Source organism: Wyeomyia smithii, chromosome 2 (genome assembly GCF_029784165.1).
Source record: "Wyeomyia smithii strain HCP4-BCI-WySm-NY-G18 chromosome 2, ASM2978416v1, whole genome shotgun sequence".
NCBI classification, from domain to species: Eukaryota; Metazoa; Arthropoda; class Insecta; order Diptera; family Culicidae; genus Wyeomyia; species Wyeomyia smithii.
In genome coordinates this window covers 118331652-118353145 of record NC_073695.1, presented here as the reverse complement: position 1 = coordinate 118353145, position 21494 = coordinate 118331652, and the positions used below count along the sequence as shown (strand labels likewise).

Here is a 21494-nt window from a genome sequence, read left to right as displayed (position 1 = left end):
TATTAATTGACACTAATTTTGTAGAAATCGGGTCAGCCATCACTGAGAAAAGTGAGTGAGTTCAAGTAGTCTTCGGAATATGTTCCTTTTCATAGCTGGATTTTACATTATTAAACATAACAGGAAAAGTAATAGTCTGATTAAAAAACAAATTAATAGGGTCTTATGGGGCAACTAGACCTTTCATTTGACACTGATTTTATGAAAATCGGTTCAGCCATCTCTGAGAAACATGAGTGAGATTAAGTAGTCTTCAAAACACGTTTCTTGTTATAACTTTTGAACCACAAGTTCAATTATTATGAAATTCAAAAGTTAAGGGTATTTCAGGTAGCCCGTTCATTTGAAATCATTTTTTTTCAAATCGGTTGTGTAGTTTTAGAGATAATGATGTTTCATGATTTTTGCATTTTGAACCATAACCTCTAAACTAAAAATCCGATTACAATGAAATTTAATAGGGTCTTATGGGACAACGAGACCTTTCATTTGCAATTAATTTCATGAAAATCGGTCCAGCCATCTCTGAGAAAAGGGAGTGAGAATAAAAATCTGCACATACACACACATACACACACATACATACAGAAAATGCTTAGCTCGTCGAGCTCAGTCGAGTGATATATGCCATTCGGCCCTTTGGGGCACTTTTATACTTTCGGTTTTGCAAGTGATTGCTATACCTTTCTAGGAGAAAGGCAAAAATAAACTAGGTTTATAAAAAAGTAGAAGTTCAACTGCAAATTGTTTTCAAGTTTTTTTTGTTAATTTGAGGATAACGGCTGAGCTAGTTGGTTACGGTGACATTTATCAACATTAACTTTTTATCAGGATTGAAAGTCAATAACTGTTTTTTTTTTTAATTTTGAGTGTTCTTGTATTTTTGTAAGTATTTTGATACTAAAAATTGGTTAGCATTTTGATGATTTTTATTATTTTTTGACGTCTTTCCTAATTCTAAATTTTTCTGGACTTTCATAAAAATAATATAGTTTTCGCTTGTTGGCACTCTTCTAGTTTTAGATTTAATAATTTTCGTGCTTGATAAGTAATCTAATTTTTTTATTGTATGTGGCAGTAGAAAGTGGAGCCCTAGAGCGCACAGGGAATCGAATTTTTCGTATGCTAAATATCTTAAGAAGTATTAGATTTTGAAAATCGCATTTATTCAATCGGTCAAACTAAATGTGAATCCCGAAGTTGAGTTGAACTCATATCTTGCATGGGACAAAAATAAAATTCTTCTCTAAGTTTAATAATTCATTAATATAGCGAAAAAAATCCATTGAACTGCATGGTTTTGTTGTTAATCTTCAGATATCGACAGCATGCGACGAAAACAGCTATCAGCTTTCGTGACATATGAATGAAATCGGATTGTTTTTAATTATAACTCAGAATAATGGTCATTAAACCTGTATCAACCTGTATTTCTAGCGTATCTAATATCCATGTTTTTTATATCCATGGCCATGTCCATGATCGCGATCCTGGTGATATTGAGAAATTAGTTGATTATATTACTTCATTTCGTCATAAACTTACATGCCCACCACCCTGTTGATCATGTGTAAATCCGTGCCCTCCGCCTTGCTGCCCATGACCGCCTTGGCCAAATCCTTGCTGCCCATGTCCGCCTTGACCGAAACCGTGCTGTCCATGCCCTCCGCCTTGCTGTCCATGGCCGCCTTGGCCAAATCCTTGCTGTCCATGACCTCCTTGGCCGAATCCTTGCTGCCCATGACCTCCACCTTGACCGAACCCTTGTTGGCCATGTCCGCCTAGTTTAAATAGAAACAATTGTCATACATGAGATAATGAAATCAGAAGAGAACCGGGAACACGTTGTTATCGTATATGCTTTTCGGATCAGTTAGCTGCTTCCAATTAATATCATAGTAGTTTTGAAAAAGATTTTATCAAAAAGTAAAAAAGTAGATTTTGGTTAGTCACAGTTAAAACAATAGACAATTGAAGCTACAAACCTCCACCGAAATTTTTCTTCTCATAACCACTTTTACCATAGCTACCTTGACCAAAACTGGAAGAACCTCCGCTATGATGATCAGCAAATACCACAGCCAGGAGAGTGAATATCGTCAAAATCTTTGGGCAGAAAAAAGAGTTAACATAAAACAATAATTGTACGATTCATTTTGTTTCATTCTGGGCAGGAGTGAAAACCGAGGGCACTTTTTGTATGAAAATACACGTACTAACTAACAAATCACGTACTAATCAAAAAACAAATGTACAACATCCATAACTATTACAACGTATTGAAAACGTGTTTAATTAGGGATTTTTTGAGGTAAATCTTCCTCAGTCCATTTGGGTTTAGAGCCTAATGTTATAAGGACGATTAGGTGGCTGATCTTTTTGTCTGGAGTAAATATTTAAGGCAAAACGGTATGAAATTCTCAAATGGCCGACAAGCACAGGACTCGGTAATGCGTATTTTCTGCGGTGAAGCAAACATAAAATAGCGTTTTTACGGGGAACATTATCTATTTCTGAGTCTTGTGCTTCTAAATATTCGCAGTGGTGGCTCGAATTTGGCCGTTTGTGGATTCAGTACCGTTTCACATCAATGTTTACAGTCGTTGATACGTATATCACATTTTGTAAGCCCCTGATAACAAGCTCATAAATGAATTGAAAAACTGGTCCATAATCCAGAGATTTTGTTTTTGGGTTAGCCAAGTCACCCTCAAATTGCTTTTCGGAACACAATCATTCTTTGAGCCTTATTTCAAATATTAACTTTGAACTCGATCAATCTTACGTATGGATCGAGAACCACATATTGAAATTTTTTTTTTCTTTTCACATCACAGGGCACAGAACAGAAATTTTTCAATTATTGTATACTGAAGTAGCTGATTGTTTCTATGTAGAATGATTTGAAAACAATTTATTCGCGCTGTATTTAAACTATTGCTTCATACTATTTTAGTTGATCTCTTCAGAGTTATGCAGCCTTAACATTGGCAGAATACTGTACCACAAGCTTGTTCATTCTGCTATCTTTCAACGAAACCGATTTTTGTCAGTAAATGAAATGTTTGGTTATTAAAAAGCTGTCCAACGCGTTCGAGGTTACTTCTTACAGTGATCAGGTTTGCTCGGGATGAGAATGCTTTTTATAGGGAATAATGCAATTAAATCGTGTTCTTGCCAGTTGCCATCCGTTTAAAAGTATATGGATTTTCTTCACTAATACGCATATGCCATCACACAGTCTCGTTATTATCGATGTAAATCCTCCTGCATAAAGTAAAGATTGTATGAATAAATGTGGGTATATATGAAAATAAATATTTCTTTAAGCTTGAGTTAACTTCCGTGGTTACATTATCAATTGTTGGGCTCCCTAAAAGCGCAGCGAATGAACATAAGTAACCTAAGTGAACCATAACCAAAAATAAACCCCAATTCCACCAGATTCATCAATCGCAATCATTACCAACCAGCAATAGATATTATTAATGTAATTTTTATATCACCCATCTAGAAGAAATGCATATGTCTTTTTTTATATTTATAACCATTTTAGGTACACAAATTTTGATTTGGCATCAATGATAAGACTTTTAAAACAAGGGAAATTTAATAGCGCACATTCAAATAAGGTATACGGTGATCATCGTCATGGGTTAAATGTCGTTAGAGCACGAATAAATGAAACATATTTAAATAATAATAATAATTCTACAATCAGTGCATCAATATGCATGTATATGGAAACATGCTTGTTCCAGAGTTGTATTGGATGTTGTTGCCGACGAGATTCTGTTTTGCGCTAGTCATGAAATACCGTTAAGAGGTAGCCAACCCGGTTTTTTTATGAGCATACTGAAGTTTTTTTTATTAGAGTTGATCCATTATTACTATCCTCACCACGTAGGATGAGAAGATCCTATGTAGATTTTAGAACAGCTTTTGAAGAATTTCCACGCTAAATCGGTCTGAAAATGCTGAAACATCCGAAACAAGCTTTTTTTGATTTTTATGAAAATTTGTATATATTTTCAACTGGAGAACACATGACTTTTTCACAGATATTTGACTAAAGCGTAATTTATTTAAAAGACGTATATATTTTAGCAGGTGACATTTTTGCAAAATTATATTTCAAGTATTTCGTTCTCTGTTAAAATATTAAACATTTTGTAGAAAAGGTATTGTAGATTTCTTGACTTAAAAAAAGAGTACACTGAAAGAAAATCACTTTTTTCTAATGGTTAATAAAAAACTTAAACTGGATTCTTAAAAATGGCTTTTTTACAATTTTCATCATATAAAATTGATGTCATTTAGAAACTTTAAAAACTTATCGCATGGGTTGGAAAAACTAACTTTAGTTTTCTAAGAACAAATTTTCTTACGTTTCCCAAATTTATCTTTTTTGTATGCACCCTGCGCATTTTGACTACGGATAACAATGTCTAATGTAACTTCATCAGCAAGCTTCTAGTGAACACATCCCTAAGCGTAGTCGTTTTCAATATATCTTACAAACACACTTTATTTTCTGTTTTTTTTTTTTTGTATATTACATACGCCACTGGTCCTCGTAGTAATTAGCGATAGCGATGTCGATCGGCTAGCTCTCCCACACGGTTGTGATATCGGGTTCGATTCCCGATCAGATCGAGGACCTTTTCGAGCTGGAAATTTTCGCGACTCAGCACTGGGGCACGGTGTATTATTGTTCTTATCCTACAACATGCAAAATGTACCAAAAAACAATATCGATATCGAGTTCTCCCAAATAATCTAGTTGATCGAGAGCGCTATTAGCCGCACAGCACCGCACAGGCTAGCGTGCGATATTATTGTTGTGGCCACTTTTACAAGTGTTTTGTGTGTACCACCCGGAAAATATGACGATCATAATGCTTGAACCAACTATTTACTAAATAGACTGAAATACGAAGGCTGTACTTTATTTTGAAATGGATAAGTTCTAAGCTGTGCATTGAGCTGAGCTTGAGCTTGATTGACCGCACATTTTGTAGTTGCTCCATCGTTATGGATCTCAGATAGCGAAGTTGCACAAAGAACCATATGTAGATGTCGATATGGGATTAATTTACCTTCTTCAATGTACAGCAATTCAGTAGCTTCCGCTTCGTAAAGATCGATTCCGCCCCGGCCACGTCTTTACGGTCGTTAGGGAAAGAACGAAGAAAGTGTTACAGCCGTTGTTGCCAGAGACCGAGGCAACTCTAACGACTATAACGGATAAATAAAAATTTGTACTTTTTATCACCATGCTCAGTGACGGATTTTTATCCAGCTTTTTGCGCACCATAATGGCGGTCGCTATAATGCGTGTTCGTAATATGCGAACCTCTCTGCTTACGTCAGATTTGCGATTTCTGAAAAATTGGCTACACAAATGTTGCCAGATATATTTTTCTTTTGATAAATTGTGGGTAATTTATTACGAACTTTGCATTATAGCGCCCGCCATTATGGCGCGTAAAAAGCTGGATACTTTAACCTTTCCCAAGTAACACACGTTGGTATAGAATAGTTGACGTTACCTATTCCATGACATCTCTATCACCAGAAAAGCGCAAAACATGAAGGCTAATAGAACAAGTACCGATAACAGCATGAAAGCAAGCCAACTTGATATCTTGATGAAAGCAAGCCAACTTGATATCTCGAGTACTAATACGGCAATGCGCAAATCTGTTGCTATGACAACTGTTAACCAGCGCATGCGCAAATGTGTTGTGTCGGCGCCGTGCAACTAGATCGACAGTAGCTTTTATCAGTGGCAGTTTTAATTGATTATAAATTGATGACAAAAAATAATTTTCAACCTTTCAAAAAGAGTTGTTTCTTTTGCTTGAATATCAAAATTGTTTTCGAATAGTTTCAACGTTATCTGGATATAAAATCTAACAAAACTAGAAAACGTTGTTAGATATACAATAACAATAAACTGAATTGATATTGGTTACACTGCAAGCGTTTTGTTTATCTTTTGATGGCACGTTTTGACCCGCTTCGAATAAATAAAGAAATCGTTCGTATAATTTAATTATTCATTTGATCAAGTATTTTTAAGTTGAGTGTTGAATGCTACGACTGTTGTATTAAGGAAAAGCATTTTACTGGTACGTAATGTTGTTATTAGATGGTGTAATGTCTTACGAAAAGACCAAGTGATAGTGATTGTTATTCTTGAACTCATGTTATTAAAAAACATCTCCGAAACCAGAAAAAATGAGCTTGTTTTCGAAATGCGGTTGTATTACTGATGAAAAACAATTTTAAACATAATATAATAACACAAGTTTTCAATTGCGCTTGTAGTACACTTATATGACTAGTTTCGTTTCTATCTATTTGCTAACATGTTTTGTGTGTTACTTGGGTTCCTTTACACGCCTTTTTTATAGACTCGAATGTTTTTCTTTACTCGCCGAGTCTCGTTTAGTTACCCTATGCAAATGCATATTTCTGTTTTAGCATTTGCTTAATTATTGAGTTGCAAATACTTTGTAGTACCTACTCAAAACATAGTATAAAATGATCGATTCCTCGTCAAACACAGCGCACTTTCACAGCGTGCAAGTCCTGGTAATCACACTTTGATTCAATAAAGGATCATAGGAAGAAGTTAGTATTAATGGAAGGGTACTGGCCTAGATTTACCGAAATACTAGGTGGTGTGATTCTTATAGCGAATTTCTTTATTCCGCTGTGTTCGGGCTAATCTGCCGAGTAATAAAGAAACGACAGCGCAATTTACGACGCAAGTGAGAAAGAGATGCCAGATAATTGTTTACGAACTAAGCACGTGCGGTGGCGGCTTGAAGCTAACAAATTTTACAGTGCGCTACGGGCAGCAGTCTGGTCAATACTGGGTCAAAATCGAGCGAATAAAGAAGGGTTTTGACATTAGTTTGGTTGCTTCCAGGTCAAAACGAGGTGAGCTGGTGGAATAAAGAAATTCGCTATTATTAAGTTAATTCACGCACGATATGGTACATTATGGTCTCTGGAGATAAGATGACACTGGTAAACACAGGTTTTGCCCTAGAGCTCAAACTATAAAAATGAACGATTATAGCCTTTTAATCATTCCTGTGAAAGCAATGATAACTTTTTCAGAGACTTAAATGAGTTTTCCCATAAGCCAACGTTGAAGCGACGAACCCAGTGAGCACATACTTTGCGGCGTTTTGACGCACTTCCACATACACTAGAGACTTCAAAATTCACAGGATTGGTTGAAAAACCAAATTTTTAGGTCAACCTATTTGAGTATTGATTTTTGTTCTTGTCGACCAGTTAACTTTATCATAGTCCAAGATGTACAGGCATACAATAAAATCGAAATTAATTCTCGCTCACTCGTATGAAAATACTACGTTTCAAATCGTGCATATTTGAATTACACAACTAATCAAATAGCATCATTCTACAAAAATGCAATTCAAACCTTAATGATCGCGTGGTAATTAAATGTTCAAGCTGTTGTATTTGACTAATCGTTTGTCCATTACATGAAGTTCAATTAACTTTTGTTGGATAATCACATCTTTGTGGTGTCAAACAGTAGAGCTGCAAAGATGGAGCCTATTTCTTTGACGAAAACTAACATTCTTACATTTACTTCAAGCACATTTAAAAAAAATGGTAAAATTGAATATACTTAACAAATGTGGAAACTGCCAGTGAGGAAAAATGATATCAAAAGTTTTCAAAAGTTTTTTTATAAACTGAAATCAGATTAGTTGGCTTTTGTCGATAATTTATTCATAAAACATCCAAGTCGTGGTAATCACATTTATTCAATTCTCATATATTAAATTAATGTCTGCCGTGTCCATGCCCATGTCCGTGACCATGACTTTGGCCATGACCATGTCCGTGTCCTTGACGTCCGCCTGCAATTAGTAACGACGATAGTTATAAATCGGAATATTTAGAATATTTGAGTTTTTTCACCTCCATGAGCTTGGGCTCCATGACCTCCGACGCCTTGGCCAACTCCACTGTGTCCACCAACTTGTCCATGTCCGGCCCCACCCCCGAATCCTTGGTGTCCATGACCATGCTGCGCGCTTGTTAGCGCAACAATTGCAACGAGGAGCGCAAGAATCTAAAATTAACATTGATATTGCATATATTATTATGATTCAACAGTCAAGTCAAAGATGATACGATATGAAAATGTGAACGTTATCTAGACTGCGACAAGTTAGTAGGCAATGTAAGAAAAATACAAAGGTAACTGATATGTAACCCGACCAATTGTGCCCTCATCTTGTCACCGTACTTGAATGATTCAACATAATTGCTGCGATTCACGTATCTCATCAGATTATTTGTTGTGACGCAAATACTGCAGACAAGAAGGCTTAGACCCTTGAATCGTCTCCGAATCGATGTTATTAACATCAAACATTTCTTCTTGGTATAACTTCTAATCACTGCACAATTAAATTTTATAAACGGAAGTAGACCTTTTATCGTTAAACTTTTCTTTGTGTTGGGACATTTTTTATGAAAACTAAAAACCCCAATTGTTGGACATTCTATTTGAGGGACCGTGCCTCAGCAGTTGGACGAAACAAGTATTTTGTCTCAAAATCTCAAAATCTCAAAACTGTTTCTATTGATATTTGGCAACTTCGAAGTTTTACCACATTAAACCATACAAGTCGATTTTGCCTTCACCGAACTATACTCAGTATATACAGTAAGGTCTTTTTTACACGGTTTTTTTTACGCGGGTTGCTTTCCTCTATTACTCAAAAACGGTACAAGATATCGACCTCACTTCAATCACGTTTTCCGTTTTAGGCCACTAGTGATCATGTATCAGTTTAAAAATAAATCACAATTTCAAAATTTAAAATATTGCATTTGGGCTCTAGATTGACCACTATCATATTCAAACAAGGTTCAAACATTTTAGGACGGTTTTCTTCTCAACTAACAAATATTCAATTCAAAAATCACATAGGTACACGGATTGCATTTTTGGCAGAACAAATGATGATTCCGGTGTGCTAATATTTGTCTTGAAGATATTAGCGGGTTATCCAAAGGTTTGCAAATACCGTCGCTTTCGAAGATTTTGTCGATTTTATTTGCGCATTGTATACACATGCTAATAGATTTTATCCCAGGCATTGTTTAACATTAGTAAATAATTAGCTTACTTGCAGTAGATTTTGTGCTAAAACGTTTACTCGACTAAGCATATTTAAAACACAGTAGTTCTTTCGTTGGTATCCATCGTGTTAGTAAACTTTGACAACCAATTAAATAAAAAGTCAAGCACTGCCTAAAGCTGAATATAAAATATAGCACTGTTTTACTAGTTTTTATTCTGCGTATCTTATTTCTAATCCACCAAAACAGGTCAAAAAAAGAAATTTTAGATAGATTTAAAGACACACATACTATCAATATTTTTTTTCACGTCGATTTATAATGTAACAAATTGTTATTTGTTACAACTGTAATTTTTTCCAGCTGTTCTAAAGAACTTACCATTATGAACTTTGCCATTGCTGTTAGATGGATTCCAGAAAACTCCACAAAACACTTTGTATTGCTGCGAATTTTAGACGCGTACTGATGTTGATGCTATGTTGGAAATCGCCTTTTATACCTCTAGTCGTTTTTTTCGTCAACTCAATGAATTTCGTGGTTATTCTAATGGTCGATAGTATTTTGCTCATTGGTACAGAAGAATATCCCAGCAAACATGCAATATACGAAAAAAGTACACCGCCGTTTCATTCGGCTTTCTAGCGAATTGATTGTTTTTACTCGTCTTGCTTACATATGAAGTGGTCAATAATGTTATCAAAAAACTCGGTTCACTTTGCAGCGCCCGAGCTAGCATACAGACAGTAGTTGACGTTTTTGGTTCCGGTTTTTTCGGTATGCTTCACAGATGTATTATTTACAAAAACTCGACCATGCTTCACAGATGTATTATTTACAAAAACTCGACCCACACTGTCCTATACACAAAGCAAACTATGCGTTGGGCGATCTTCGTTGTTTGCTGATTTGTCAATGATCATCTTAAAACAAGTTCCGTGATAAGTAAATATTTTACCGTCACTTGATTTTTAGCTTGGAGAATAGATTTGCCAAATCGTTTAAGACTGTGCATTCAATTTCAATTTGTTTTTAGCAAAAATCCTCAAGGTTTCTCCCTCTTTTGCGTGCAACCTTACAGTGAATTCAACACTGCAACGGTGAACTTTTTGCATTTTTCAATATGTACATTGATCATAATAATGTGAAAAAATCCTAAAACGGTCAATTCCTGGATTAACAAGCTAGCTGCCTACTTTCATTGTGCCTGATATTTGTAATTTGGCATAGTGAACAGCTTTAGTAAGTAATAGAGTGAACATGTTAGCTTTTTTCATTGTAAGTGTTTCGGATTTCTCTATAGGACCAATTTATTTATGATAAACGTTTTTTCAATTCTTAAGGTTCTTCTATATGCCCCTGGCCAATAACTATCTGGAAAATTATACACAAGATTTTTTGTACCAAGTACTATTCAACAACTTTTATTCATTTTTCATTGGTGGGCTGCCGATTTATTTCAAGTTATCTTACTCATGTGTCTGCGAACTCTGCATAAATTGCAAATAATTTTCAATGTCAAGCCAATCCAGAACTACATTTTCTCGTTAATGTATTTACCGACTTCTTTTGTTTTAAATGCATCTTTTGTGTAAAAACTTAGTATCAGTGTATTGATGAATTTTTCGAAATATTGTTATGAAGCAAAATTCAGAACATCAGACTAACATGATTGTAATTTTATTTATTTGTTAGCTGGCCCGGCAAACATTGTACTTCCACGAAATAAAGGGAGTGTTGTATTGTAAATTTCGGTCGAGCAGGGCAAACTGGTACGTTAAGGAAGTTTTCTCATCAATGTCTTTAAAAGAGTTCTTTTTTTTCCCTGATTTCATAATATTTAAGTTTGAACGAAGTATTTTTTTATAAATACAAAACCAAATGACGGCGTTAAAAATTAAATAACTCAAATTTTTAAATTACTGTGGTGGAGTAGCTGCGTATTTTAATTATCTTCATGACGAATGTAATTTTGTATAAATAGCTTGAATAGTATTTTTTGTTTTCATGCCCGTTAATCCAGCACGAGTAACCGTTCATAAGTCTGTCCTTTTTTCTTGGTACCAACAAATTTTTTTTCTCATGTTCACACTAATCTTAGAAAATGCAACATGTTTCTTTGTGTCGCTTTTTTTTACATCGAAAAAAAAGAATAGGTGAATCCGACTGATGAGGAACTTCATTCATTGGAACCTTACGCAAATATCGGGTTACTGGAAATTTTTCACATTTAAATATTCACTTTGTTGCCTTTTTACTTTGATTAAAATGTTTTGGCTTACAAACACAATTTTCGTTGATTACGTTCAGTAGCATTATGCATGATCTTAGTATTGACCTACACTTCGCGGCTTATCAATTGTTGATAGTGAGAACAACAGCAATTATGACTTTTGCATGTACGTCTTACCCAGTTCTTGATTGTAGTGTACGTTACTAGTGGAAAATTTAGTCCGTGGCTTATGGGGTTTTGGTTATCAATATAGATCGATTATTTTTTCATAGTGTAAAAACAGTTAGCACATTTGACAACTGTAGATTACATGAAATAAAATATAAAAATAACGAAACTGGTTTGGCAATTTTCGAGGCTCGAGCCAAGCCGAACCGCTACTTTTCAATAGGTTTTTCAATCAATGTACTTAAGGAATTAGAAATTAAGTTCCCTGCTATTCAGTTGCATAAGATTCGTATACACTGGAGGAAAAAAATACAAACGAAGGCAAATTGAGAATGCGCTTACAATCGGATGGTTTTGAATTTTACAAACCAAACCGGTAACAGTACGATGGAATTTCCAGTTTGATGTGATTCGTGTAAATATTTTCTTTACCTCCTTTTCTCCGACTGCACTTTGACTGCATTGCATTTTGCTTTAACCACCTTCATTATATAAACTGTAGCATGGAGCGATTGCGGCCAGAGCCGATAAAAGTTCCTTATCGACAAATATATCATAACCAGCTTTATGATTAACGATATCGATATGAGATACAGGTCATTTATGTATGTGTCAATAATCAGATCTTGTTGGCTGGTGAGCAATAAATCGATAAAAGTCTAACTAAGTCTGGCAATAATTGGTCAAATATGGTTGCAATACCAAAGTTACCCTATTATACGCTCAACATGTTTTAAAATTGTAGAACTTGTTCTTTTACTAAGTTTTCTTTTTTCACCCATTCTTCGTTCCAATGTTTATATATACAGCTATTAAATGTTTCACTGTCGCTGGTATGAACCTCAGTTGATCGAGAAAGCTACTGTGCTGTACTAGTATAGATAAACTTCAAACATGATTTTTAAATCAATAGTGTTAACGATACTGATTAGCTCTTCGTACAGATTTCAAATGTCTAACGGTTGGCTTATTACCCGAGCAATAGACGCTCAGAAAGCTTTAATTGCCCATGAGGAAGCTCTTGTTGATCAAGCGAGAACCGCAATCAAGGAAAGGACAGACAGCGCACTCAACTCGGCGAAGGAAAGCTTAATGAACGTGGCCGAACAGATAAATTACTATGTTACGTTTCCTCTTCGGATAAGCGATCAGGTTGTGCAGCAGTCCAGAGGAATGTTAAGTGATGCCAGAAGTAAATTGTTGCAGTATATTTCTATTCCGAGGAGCCTACACCCGAAACCTATGGAGCTTAATTCAAATGAAGAGCTGTTAAATAATATTACTTTCCTAGAGCGGATTCAACAGCAGATCGAAGATGTGCCTGGGTTGACGATAGTACCTAATTCGTCGCCAAATACAACAATGGATGAAACGTTACATGAGTATGAACGGTGGAATATTTTCTTTTTATTTGCTTACCAATTTTGTGTTTCTTTTCAGCGGTAATGCTAATGATGTAAGCATGAACTAGGATTCATTTGTCAATACTTTTGCTGACTGATATGTACAAACAATTCAATTAACAATAGATAATTTATTTTAATATAATATATATTTGATCGTCCTGTAATAAAATATTTATATCATTTAAAAATGCTTACATCTCAGTTGACTACCAGTGAATATTTGCTTGACAAAATATTAAGTATGAGAAGAACACGAAACCATTTCATGGTTCTTTTATAGGGTGCGAGTTGGTTTGATACAGTGAAGGCAACTGATTTCGAATTCTGCTTTTACAAATAATTAGGAAGTAGTTGAAAGCTGTTCAAAACCGTTCGTAAATCTACAGAGAGTTATGAAACAACAAAAATGATTTTATGACGGTTATAAGCTAAACTACAAATACAAGTTGGATGAAATTTGTAGGCGGGAGGTTAATACACCAATCGAATTAGTTCAGCCAATTGAGAAACGTGTTTGTGTAAAGCATTTTCATGCCAAATGATCTGAAAATACAAAATACTAATCGATAAAAATTTAATCGACCATTTTCGATTTCAATGAAACTTTGCACACGTTTTTGACTTAACAAGCTGAGTATTTTCTACGGGTGGACAAATTTTTCAGCCTCAAGATTAATTTTTGCCCAACTAAATTATTCACAAATAAGCATATTTTCGTTAAAAAACTAAACTCATCCAAACTTAATTTTGAAATATCTCAAAAACGAATGTATTTAAAAATATAACTATTTTGATCATGCTTCATCATTGAAATTCGATTATTTTTTTTAACGATGAAATGAAAAAAAAAATAATACCCAAATTCTACGTAAAAAATCGTTTTTCATTTGTCCATACTGAACATTTCACCAAAAGTTTTGGAATAATGTCAAACTTCAACGAAAAATAAATTTCAAGGAAAATTCAACTTTTTCGGATGAATATGAAACTTTCTAAAGTTAAATTCAAAATCACTGCGTAAATTTAACAAATGCGTTCAGGAAGTTGATTATTAGGCGCTTTTTGAGTGGCAAGGTATATCCAAATTATTTAAAATCATCATAATACAAATATTTTAAAGGTATTGATATAGGTATGGAAGCATTCTTGTATGTTTCAAGTATTCAAAAGTGGTGAACGTCGGAATATTAGAAACTGCCGCGAAAAAATTACTTTTCCTCTGATCAGCAGAAAATGTTTTAACCAAAAATTTGATTTTAGGGCCATAGTGGCTTCGGCAAAGTTGAATCATTAATTATTCTCCTTTTTATAGAAGTTGCAGTTTCGTGATTAATCCACTAAACAGTGATAAACGAATTTTACTTTTTTCATTTTTACATATAAAAGATCACTTTGTTCGGCAAAGTTATAGCACATTCTGTGAGAAACAGCTTTGCCAAAGACACCGTACTTCTATCTACCTGTTTCAATGAACTTTTGTGGAGTTTTCTACAGATTACCACTAAAAATCAATTTTTTCAATATAACATTTAGTAGTGATTTTCTGTGGTCCCCGGGTTCTGTGGTTTGCGATGTCGGTCGGCTAGCTCTCCCACACAGTTGTGATATCGGGTTCGATTAACCAATCAGGTCGAGGATCTTTTCGAGCTGGAAATTTTCTCGACTGGGGGCAACTTCATACAAAGGCTGGCCAGGTAAAAAAAAGTGTCGATAAATGCGACAAAAACTTGGGGGGTATTACATAATTTTGGGGCACTGAACACGAATCTGGCATCCATTTTTTGTTTGGGGTAGTTCATAAAGCACTAAATTCAAGTTTTAATGTTTTTTGGTACTTTTTCCTCTATTTTTTTAATAAAATTATATGACCTTTGACCACAAGTAGTGTCACTGGGCGTCCTCCCCATTGAAAAAAATACGTAATTTATGACGACCCCTCGAATTAAACAAATATATATATATATATATATATATATATATATATATATATATATATATATATATATATATATATATATATATATAAATATATATATATATATATATATATATATATATATATATATATATATATATATATATATATATATATTTTATTTTTTTTTTATTTAATTAAACCAACATAAGTTATACCATCATATAACAAAATATCATATGACAAAATGAAGTACATTTTTAATTAGGACGTAGAATAAACACAGGTTGGTGACAAATTGGCAATCAATTCTACTCGGTTTTCAAGTTGAAACTTTTTGTCTAAACAAAGCTAGCCAAAACAAAATAAACCTGGCTCAACGCATAATTAGAGTCCTTTTTGTTAGTTTTAAGTTGCGTAAAGCAAACTTCCGCTAAAATTTTATTTTCATATATTAGTAATTTTCATATTTAATACATGAGGGGCTAGTTGGTCACATATTAGCGGGGCTGGTTGGTCATATGCACATCATCAATGAATTCAAGTCAGCAAGTATATGCAATTCTAGGAACGGTGCATTTCGTGATGCAAACTAATAGCGAATTCCGTTATTCCACTTTGTGCGGGCAAAACTGCAGAGGAATAATGAAACGTCATCGCCTTTTAATACGCAAGTAAGAAAGAGATGCCAGATAATTGTTTACGAACTTAGCACGTGCGGTGGTGGGTTGAAGCTGACAAATTTTACAGTGCGCTTTGGGCAGCACGTCAGGTCAAAACTGGGTCAAAATCGAGCGAATAAAGAAGGGTTTTGACAGCAGTTAGTGCGCTTCCAGGTCAAAACGAGGTGAGCTGGTGGAATAAAGGAATTCACTATAAAACCAAGCGAAAACAGCATGTGCTCTGTTTATCAAAACCACTTATTTGAAACGATACACAATTTGGTGAAAGTTATCTCAATTTCATCGTCATTTTTTATGAATATTGTGCACTGAAACTATAAATACCGAGTCATTGATCTAAAATATTTGTAACGTACACTACGCATCGACAAATGCCTCCTACCTGACAAAAATTTCGGCGAATGCAAGCTTTCAACGACAAAAAACTAATGTTGCTATAGTTTTGTACTTGTGATTGCAGGTGCGAATCTAGAATTCAGCTCCGGTTCCTAATTTAATCCATGTTGTCTTTGATTTAGTGTCCAACCAAACCATCAGAGAGATTTTAACATATACTTCTTGCAGGTATGAAAGAGTAATACGATTTTTTTCATACAATTATGAGTCACTTTTCTCATGGTTCGGGATTTTAGAAAGCAAACGTATAAATAAAAACCAGAAGTGGTTCGACTTCCGCTGAGACGATACAGGTTGGCGCAAATGTAGTGAAGAAGGATAACTGAATTAATCATTCCGAAATAAAAATGGTCAATTTCCCCCACGCCCTGACCAACTTACCCCACCTGAGCGGCTAGTTGGCCAATTTGACATCCACTCAAAAAACATAAAATATGCGCAAAATGGTAAACAATATTGTGTAGTTCATATTTTTTCTAGAAGCTATAGACTAACACAACATTTTCATGCTATGATTTTTAGCCATGATATTCTCTGCGAGAAGTTACAGAACATTTTGACCAACTAGCCCCGCTCTACCCTAGATGAGAAATATAAAAAAAAATGGCTCGATTATCCGGAGCGAAATGTTTTTCGAAACTCCGGATAATCGAGCCCGACCTGTATTTGAAATTGTTATGAATGAAGTACTGTTCTCAAACTGTAAAAACTAAATATAAGCTGATCAACACGGCTTTTACTCGCAACGATCCGTTTCCACGAATCTAGTTCACTTTATTTGCCGATTCTCAGGTTGACGCAAAATATACTGATCTCAAAGATGCTTTCGATAGAGTTGATCATAACGTACTGCTTCTAGAATTATATAAACATGGTATCTGCGATGATCTTATCAGTTGGTTCAGGTCCTATCTCACGGACAGACGGCTTTATGTCAAGATCGGATCCGTATCATCTATAAGCTTCTCCAACATGTCAGGCGTACCACAAAGAAGCAACCTCGTTCCTGTTCTGTTCTGTTCTGATATTTATCAATGAGCTGTTGATTCTACTGCTGCCGGGACGTCGACTCTTCTATGCGGATGATGTCAAATTATACAAAGCTGTGAAATGCATAGATTTCACGAAAACGTTGATCCTTTGTTATGTGCGCTAACAATGGATTGATCAATTGTTTCGAAGAATGGTGCTCGAGAAATATTCTAACGATAAGCATCAACGAATGCAATACAATAACGTTCCATCAAAAACTAAATCCAATTACTTACAACAGCGTTTCTAACCAACCTCTTGTGCGAGTTGATCACATTCGAGATTTAGGAGTAATACTCGATTCTGGACTCTCATTTCACCTTCGCTATGACAACATAATTACTATAGCCAACAGATACCTCGTATTTATGTTTGAAATATGCAACGAATTTCGCGATCCTCATTGTATGCGGTCATCGTACTGTGCCTTAGTGCGCTCGATTTCAGAGTCCAATGTAGTTCTGCGGTGCCCATGTCAGCACACTTGGAAAAATAGATTCGAATTCGTACAGAGGAAATTCTAAAACACGCTCGTCGGCGTTTGTCATGGCGAGATACGGTGAACTTGCTACCATACGAACACCGGTGCAACCTCTTGAGTCTGAACACACTACAACACAGAAGATTAGTTGTTCAGTTTTCAGCCTGTTTTCGTCGGAAAAATTGAAAGTATGTAGATGCTCATTCTGAGCAAATTCTGACACAACCTAATTTTTACGCACCTGAAAGGACTCTACGGCAGCGGGTTTTTCTATCTTTCGAGACCCGTCGTAGGGAATACGGTCGTCACGAGCCGATTCGTTTAATGGCTACCAGCTTTAATGAGGTCTACAACCTCTGCGATTTCAACTCCTTGAATGCGGCATTTCAACGAAAACTTCTGAATAAAAGGCGAGAACCTCAATAACGAGAATCTGAAGAAACAAATTTATTAGAATCATTAACATTACCTCTAGTATTAGTAATAGTTTTATACTGACTGACCAATGTACATGTAACTTGTTCGTTTTTTTTGTGTTAGTTCGTGATTATGCTTTGTTAATGTTTAGTGAGCAAGAAAAGATATGAAGTTTTTGATGCCTTTTTAAGTTCAAAAACTGTGACAAAAACGAATGTTTAAAAAAACTGTTAAAATATCAACAACGATTACCGAGAAAAACAATTCGAACTTAAAAAGTCATAGATGCACACAAAGACCCTTACTTTTCGCACTTGTTAATTATAATATTATACGCAAAACGTGCATGAATAATAACACTGGTTATTGTGTAATCAGTTCTTCTGTTGTTTTGAAATTACATTCGCAGGTTATTACCAAATGATTCAAATTTATAAAATATCCAAAATTGTTGCTAGAAACTGAGAAACAACATATGCCCATTCTACCCTGTGTGACGATCTTGTCTCTTGTTCTCCTAAATACATTCAACGCATTCCACCGTACGAGCCACGGTTACTTTAAGCCTGCTGCGTACAGGATCAGAATTTTCAAAAGCTTAGAACAAGTTTTAAACTTGGACGAACCAGCGCACATATTTAAACAGAAAATTGCCTGGCTTAGTTTTTTTAACCAAGCCATTAACATCCCTATACCGAGTTACAGTGAATGACAATGAACTCATGTCCTGGACTCAAATCCTTTTTTATCATCTATAAATCCTTTTTTATGGTAATCATATTTATGAGATAAACTTTCAATCACCATCAACAGTAGCATTGCAGTTTTTCCTCGATTGCACACGAATAGAAATGTACGAACAAAAGTGTACCACTGCGATACCGCTGCAGTACGAATAGAAGTGTACCGCTGAAATATACGAATAGACGAGTACCGCTGCAATCATAGACGACGAGAGACCTGCTGTTTTTTACTCCACTGGTACTGTTGCTTTTACCGGCATGTTTTCTTTCAAGACATCAGCTTTTATTAGGTTCTTAAAGCAGGTTTAGAAATTGTTCAAGAATGGGGATCGTTTCAAACTTTTCGGAAAACTTTTACCTTCAAGACATCATATTAGTCTAAGCTCATGGAAGCAAAAATAAATTGACCTATTGGGACGGGGAGACTCTGTCAAATTTTATTTCGATATTGATACAGAAAATATCACATGGAACGGATGGTGTCCATTCACGTCGTCTGTGCTAGGAATGCTTGCATGTAATTGGTTCATTATCAGCGTAAATTTGTCATTGAAACTTTTTTTCAATTTTACCGCTTAGCAATGAAGTTAGAGTGATAACTATCATATTACAAAATTGTTATACATTTTATCTATCCAACAACATATTGGTTGTTGTTATCCATCATGTGGTTATGCTGTTATTAACGTTTGGAATCTGACGCAACATTTGCCAGTTTCATTTCCAATTTTGCAGAATGCATCCCAGTATAGTAAACAAAGACGTAGTCCCACGTCAAAAAACGAACAATGTACATTGGTCAGTCAGTAAAAAACTATTACTAATACTAGAGGTAATGTTAATGAGGTTCTCGCCTTCTATTCAGAAGTTTTCGTTGAAATGCCGCATTCAAGGAGTTGAAATCGCAGAGGTTGTAGACCTCATTAAAGCTGGTAGCCATTAAACGAATCGGCTCGTGACGACCGTATTCCCCACGACGGGTCTCGAAAGATAGAAAAACCCGCTGCCGTAGAGTCCTTTCAGGTGCGTAAAAATTAGGTTGTGTCAGAATTTGCTCAGAATGAGCGTCTACTTTCAATTTTTCCGACGAAAACAGCCTGAAGTCTGAACAACTAATCTTCTGTTTTATAGTGTGTTCAGACTCAAGAGGTTGCACGGGTAATCGTATGGTGACAAGTTCACCGTATCTCGTCATGACAAACTTCGACAAGCGTATTTTACGAACTTCCTCTGTACGAATTCGAATCTATTTTTTCAAGTGTGCTGACATGGGCACCGCATAACTACATTGGACTCTGAAACCGAGCGAACTAAGGCACAATACGATGACCGCATACAATGAGGATCGCGAAATTCGTGCATATTTCAAACATAAATACGAGCTATCTGTTGGCTATAGTATTTATGTTGTCATAGTGAAGGTGGAATGAGAGTCCAGAATCGAGTATTACTCCTAAGTCTCGAATGTGATCAACTCGCACAAGAGGTTGGTCAGAAACGCTGTTGTAAGTAATTGGATTTAGTTTTTGATGGAACGTTTCGCTTCGTTGATGCTTATCGTTAGAATATTTCTCCACCATTCTTCGAAACAGATCAATCCATTGTTAGCGCACATAACAAAGGATCAACGTTTTCGTGAAATCTATGCATTTCACAGCTTTGTATAATTTGACAGAACAGAAGAGGAACGAGGTTGCTTCTTTGTGGTACGCCTGACATGTTAGAGAAGCTTTCAGATGATACGGATCCGATCTTGACATAAACTGCCGCTATTCGCATATCAGTCCTATGTAGAAGTCCTATGTTTTTTGTTTTTTTTTTGCGGAAATGGTTCCATTTTGGCATGCTCTACAAGAGTAGCCATTAAAATCGAGGTTATGGAAATCAAACCTTACTTTTTCAATGGCTATTCTTGAAAAACATGCCAAAATGCACCCATTTTCGCTAAATTTACATAGGACTCGCAACTTCAACATAGGACTATTATGCGAATAGCGGCAGTAAAGCCGTCTGCCCGTGAGATAGGACCTGAACCAACTGATAAGATCATCGCAGATACCAAGTTTATATAATTCTAGAAGCAGTACGTTATGATCAACTTTATCGAAAGAAACTTTGAGATCAGTATATTTTGCGTCAACCTGAGAATCGGCATCAATATTACGCGGGCAGTATGAAATAAAGTGAACCAGATTCGTGAAAACGGATCGTTGTGAGTAAAAGCCGTGTTGATCAGCTTATATATAGTTTTTACAGCTTGAGAACAGAACTTCATTCATAACAATCTCAAATACAGGTCGGGCTCGATTATCCGGAGTTTCGAAAAACATTTCGCTCCGGATAATCGAGCCATTTATATATATATATATATATATATATATATATATATATATATATATATATATATATATAGATAGATATATTTATATATATATATATATATATATATATATATATATATATATATATATATATATATATATATATATATATATATTTATATATATATATATATATATATATATATATATATATATATATATATATATATATATATATATATATATATATATATATATATATATATATATATATATATATATATATATATATTTTTTTGTTTCAGGTGGAGGGGAAATTTGCATCCAAACCCCTGAGGTGACCAACCTCAGGGAGTGTGGGGTTGGTTTGAATCAGTGACCGGACCCACTAAAACCCCTCCAGTCTCCAGCCCATAATACTCCCCGGGACCACCGCTAGGTATTGCTTCGGGGAGCGGCTTTTGTGCTCTGTGCACCCTCTTGGTTCTATAGATCTCTTTGCTAACTTAGCTAACTAACCTGGAGACTGGCCGTTAGCTAACACTGGCGTGT

The 21494-nt window shown here is 35.2% G+C and overlaps 3 protein-coding genes across 6 annotated transcripts; 1 reads left to right on the top strand and 2 right to left on the bottom strand.

Moving 5' to 3' along the window:
* Nucleotides 1-1144: 1144 nt before the first annotated feature.
* LOC129726160 (antifungal protein-like) lies at nucleotides 1145-3168 on the bottom strand. 4 transcript variants are annotated; one of them, XM_055682852.1, is made up of 4 exons: nucleotides 3005-3168; nucleotides 1986-2106; nucleotides 1546-1781; nucleotides 1145-1490 (listed from the first exon to the last, which is right to left on the bottom strand). In XM_055682852.1, exons 2-4 carry the CDS (start codon nucleotides 2022-2024, stop codon nucleotides 1421-1423), a joined length of 345 nt encoding a protein of 114 aa, XP_055538827.1. In that variant the 5' UTR covers nucleotides 2025-2106; nucleotides 3005-3168; the 3' UTR covers nucleotides 1145-1420. The 4 variants fall into 4 exon arrangements, with proteins under 4 accessions (XP_055538827.1, XP_055538826.1, XP_055538829.1 ...); XM_055682851.1 differs by having other exon boundaries at nucleotides 2031-2106; XM_055682854.1 differs by having other exon boundaries at nucleotides 2031-2106; nucleotides 2949-3112.
* A 2856-nt stretch (nucleotides 3169-6024) lies between these two features.
* LOC129725286 (uncharacterized) lies at nucleotides 6025-13159 on the top strand. Its single transcript, XM_055680903.1, has 3 exons — nucleotides 6025-6134; nucleotides 12358-12930; nucleotides 12989-13159. The coding sequence occupies exons 2-3, from the start codon at nucleotides 12443-12445 to the stop codon at nucleotides 13017-13019; spliced, it is 519 nt and encodes a 172-aa protein (XP_055536878.1). The 5' UTR covers nucleotides 6025-6134; nucleotides 12358-12442; the 3' UTR covers nucleotides 13020-13159.
* LOC129725287 (holotricin-3-like) lies at nucleotides 7761-9788 on the bottom strand. The gene is made up of 3 exons (XM_055680904.1): nucleotides 9529-9788; nucleotides 7975-8128; nucleotides 7761-7913 (listed from the first exon to the last, which is right to left on the bottom strand). Exons 1-3 carry the CDS (start codon nucleotides 9544-9546, stop codon nucleotides 7837-7839), a joined length of 249 nt encoding a protein of 82 aa, XP_055536879.1. The 5' UTR covers nucleotides 9547-9788; the 3' UTR covers nucleotides 7761-7836.
* Nucleotides 13160-21494: the final 8335 nt, after the last annotated feature.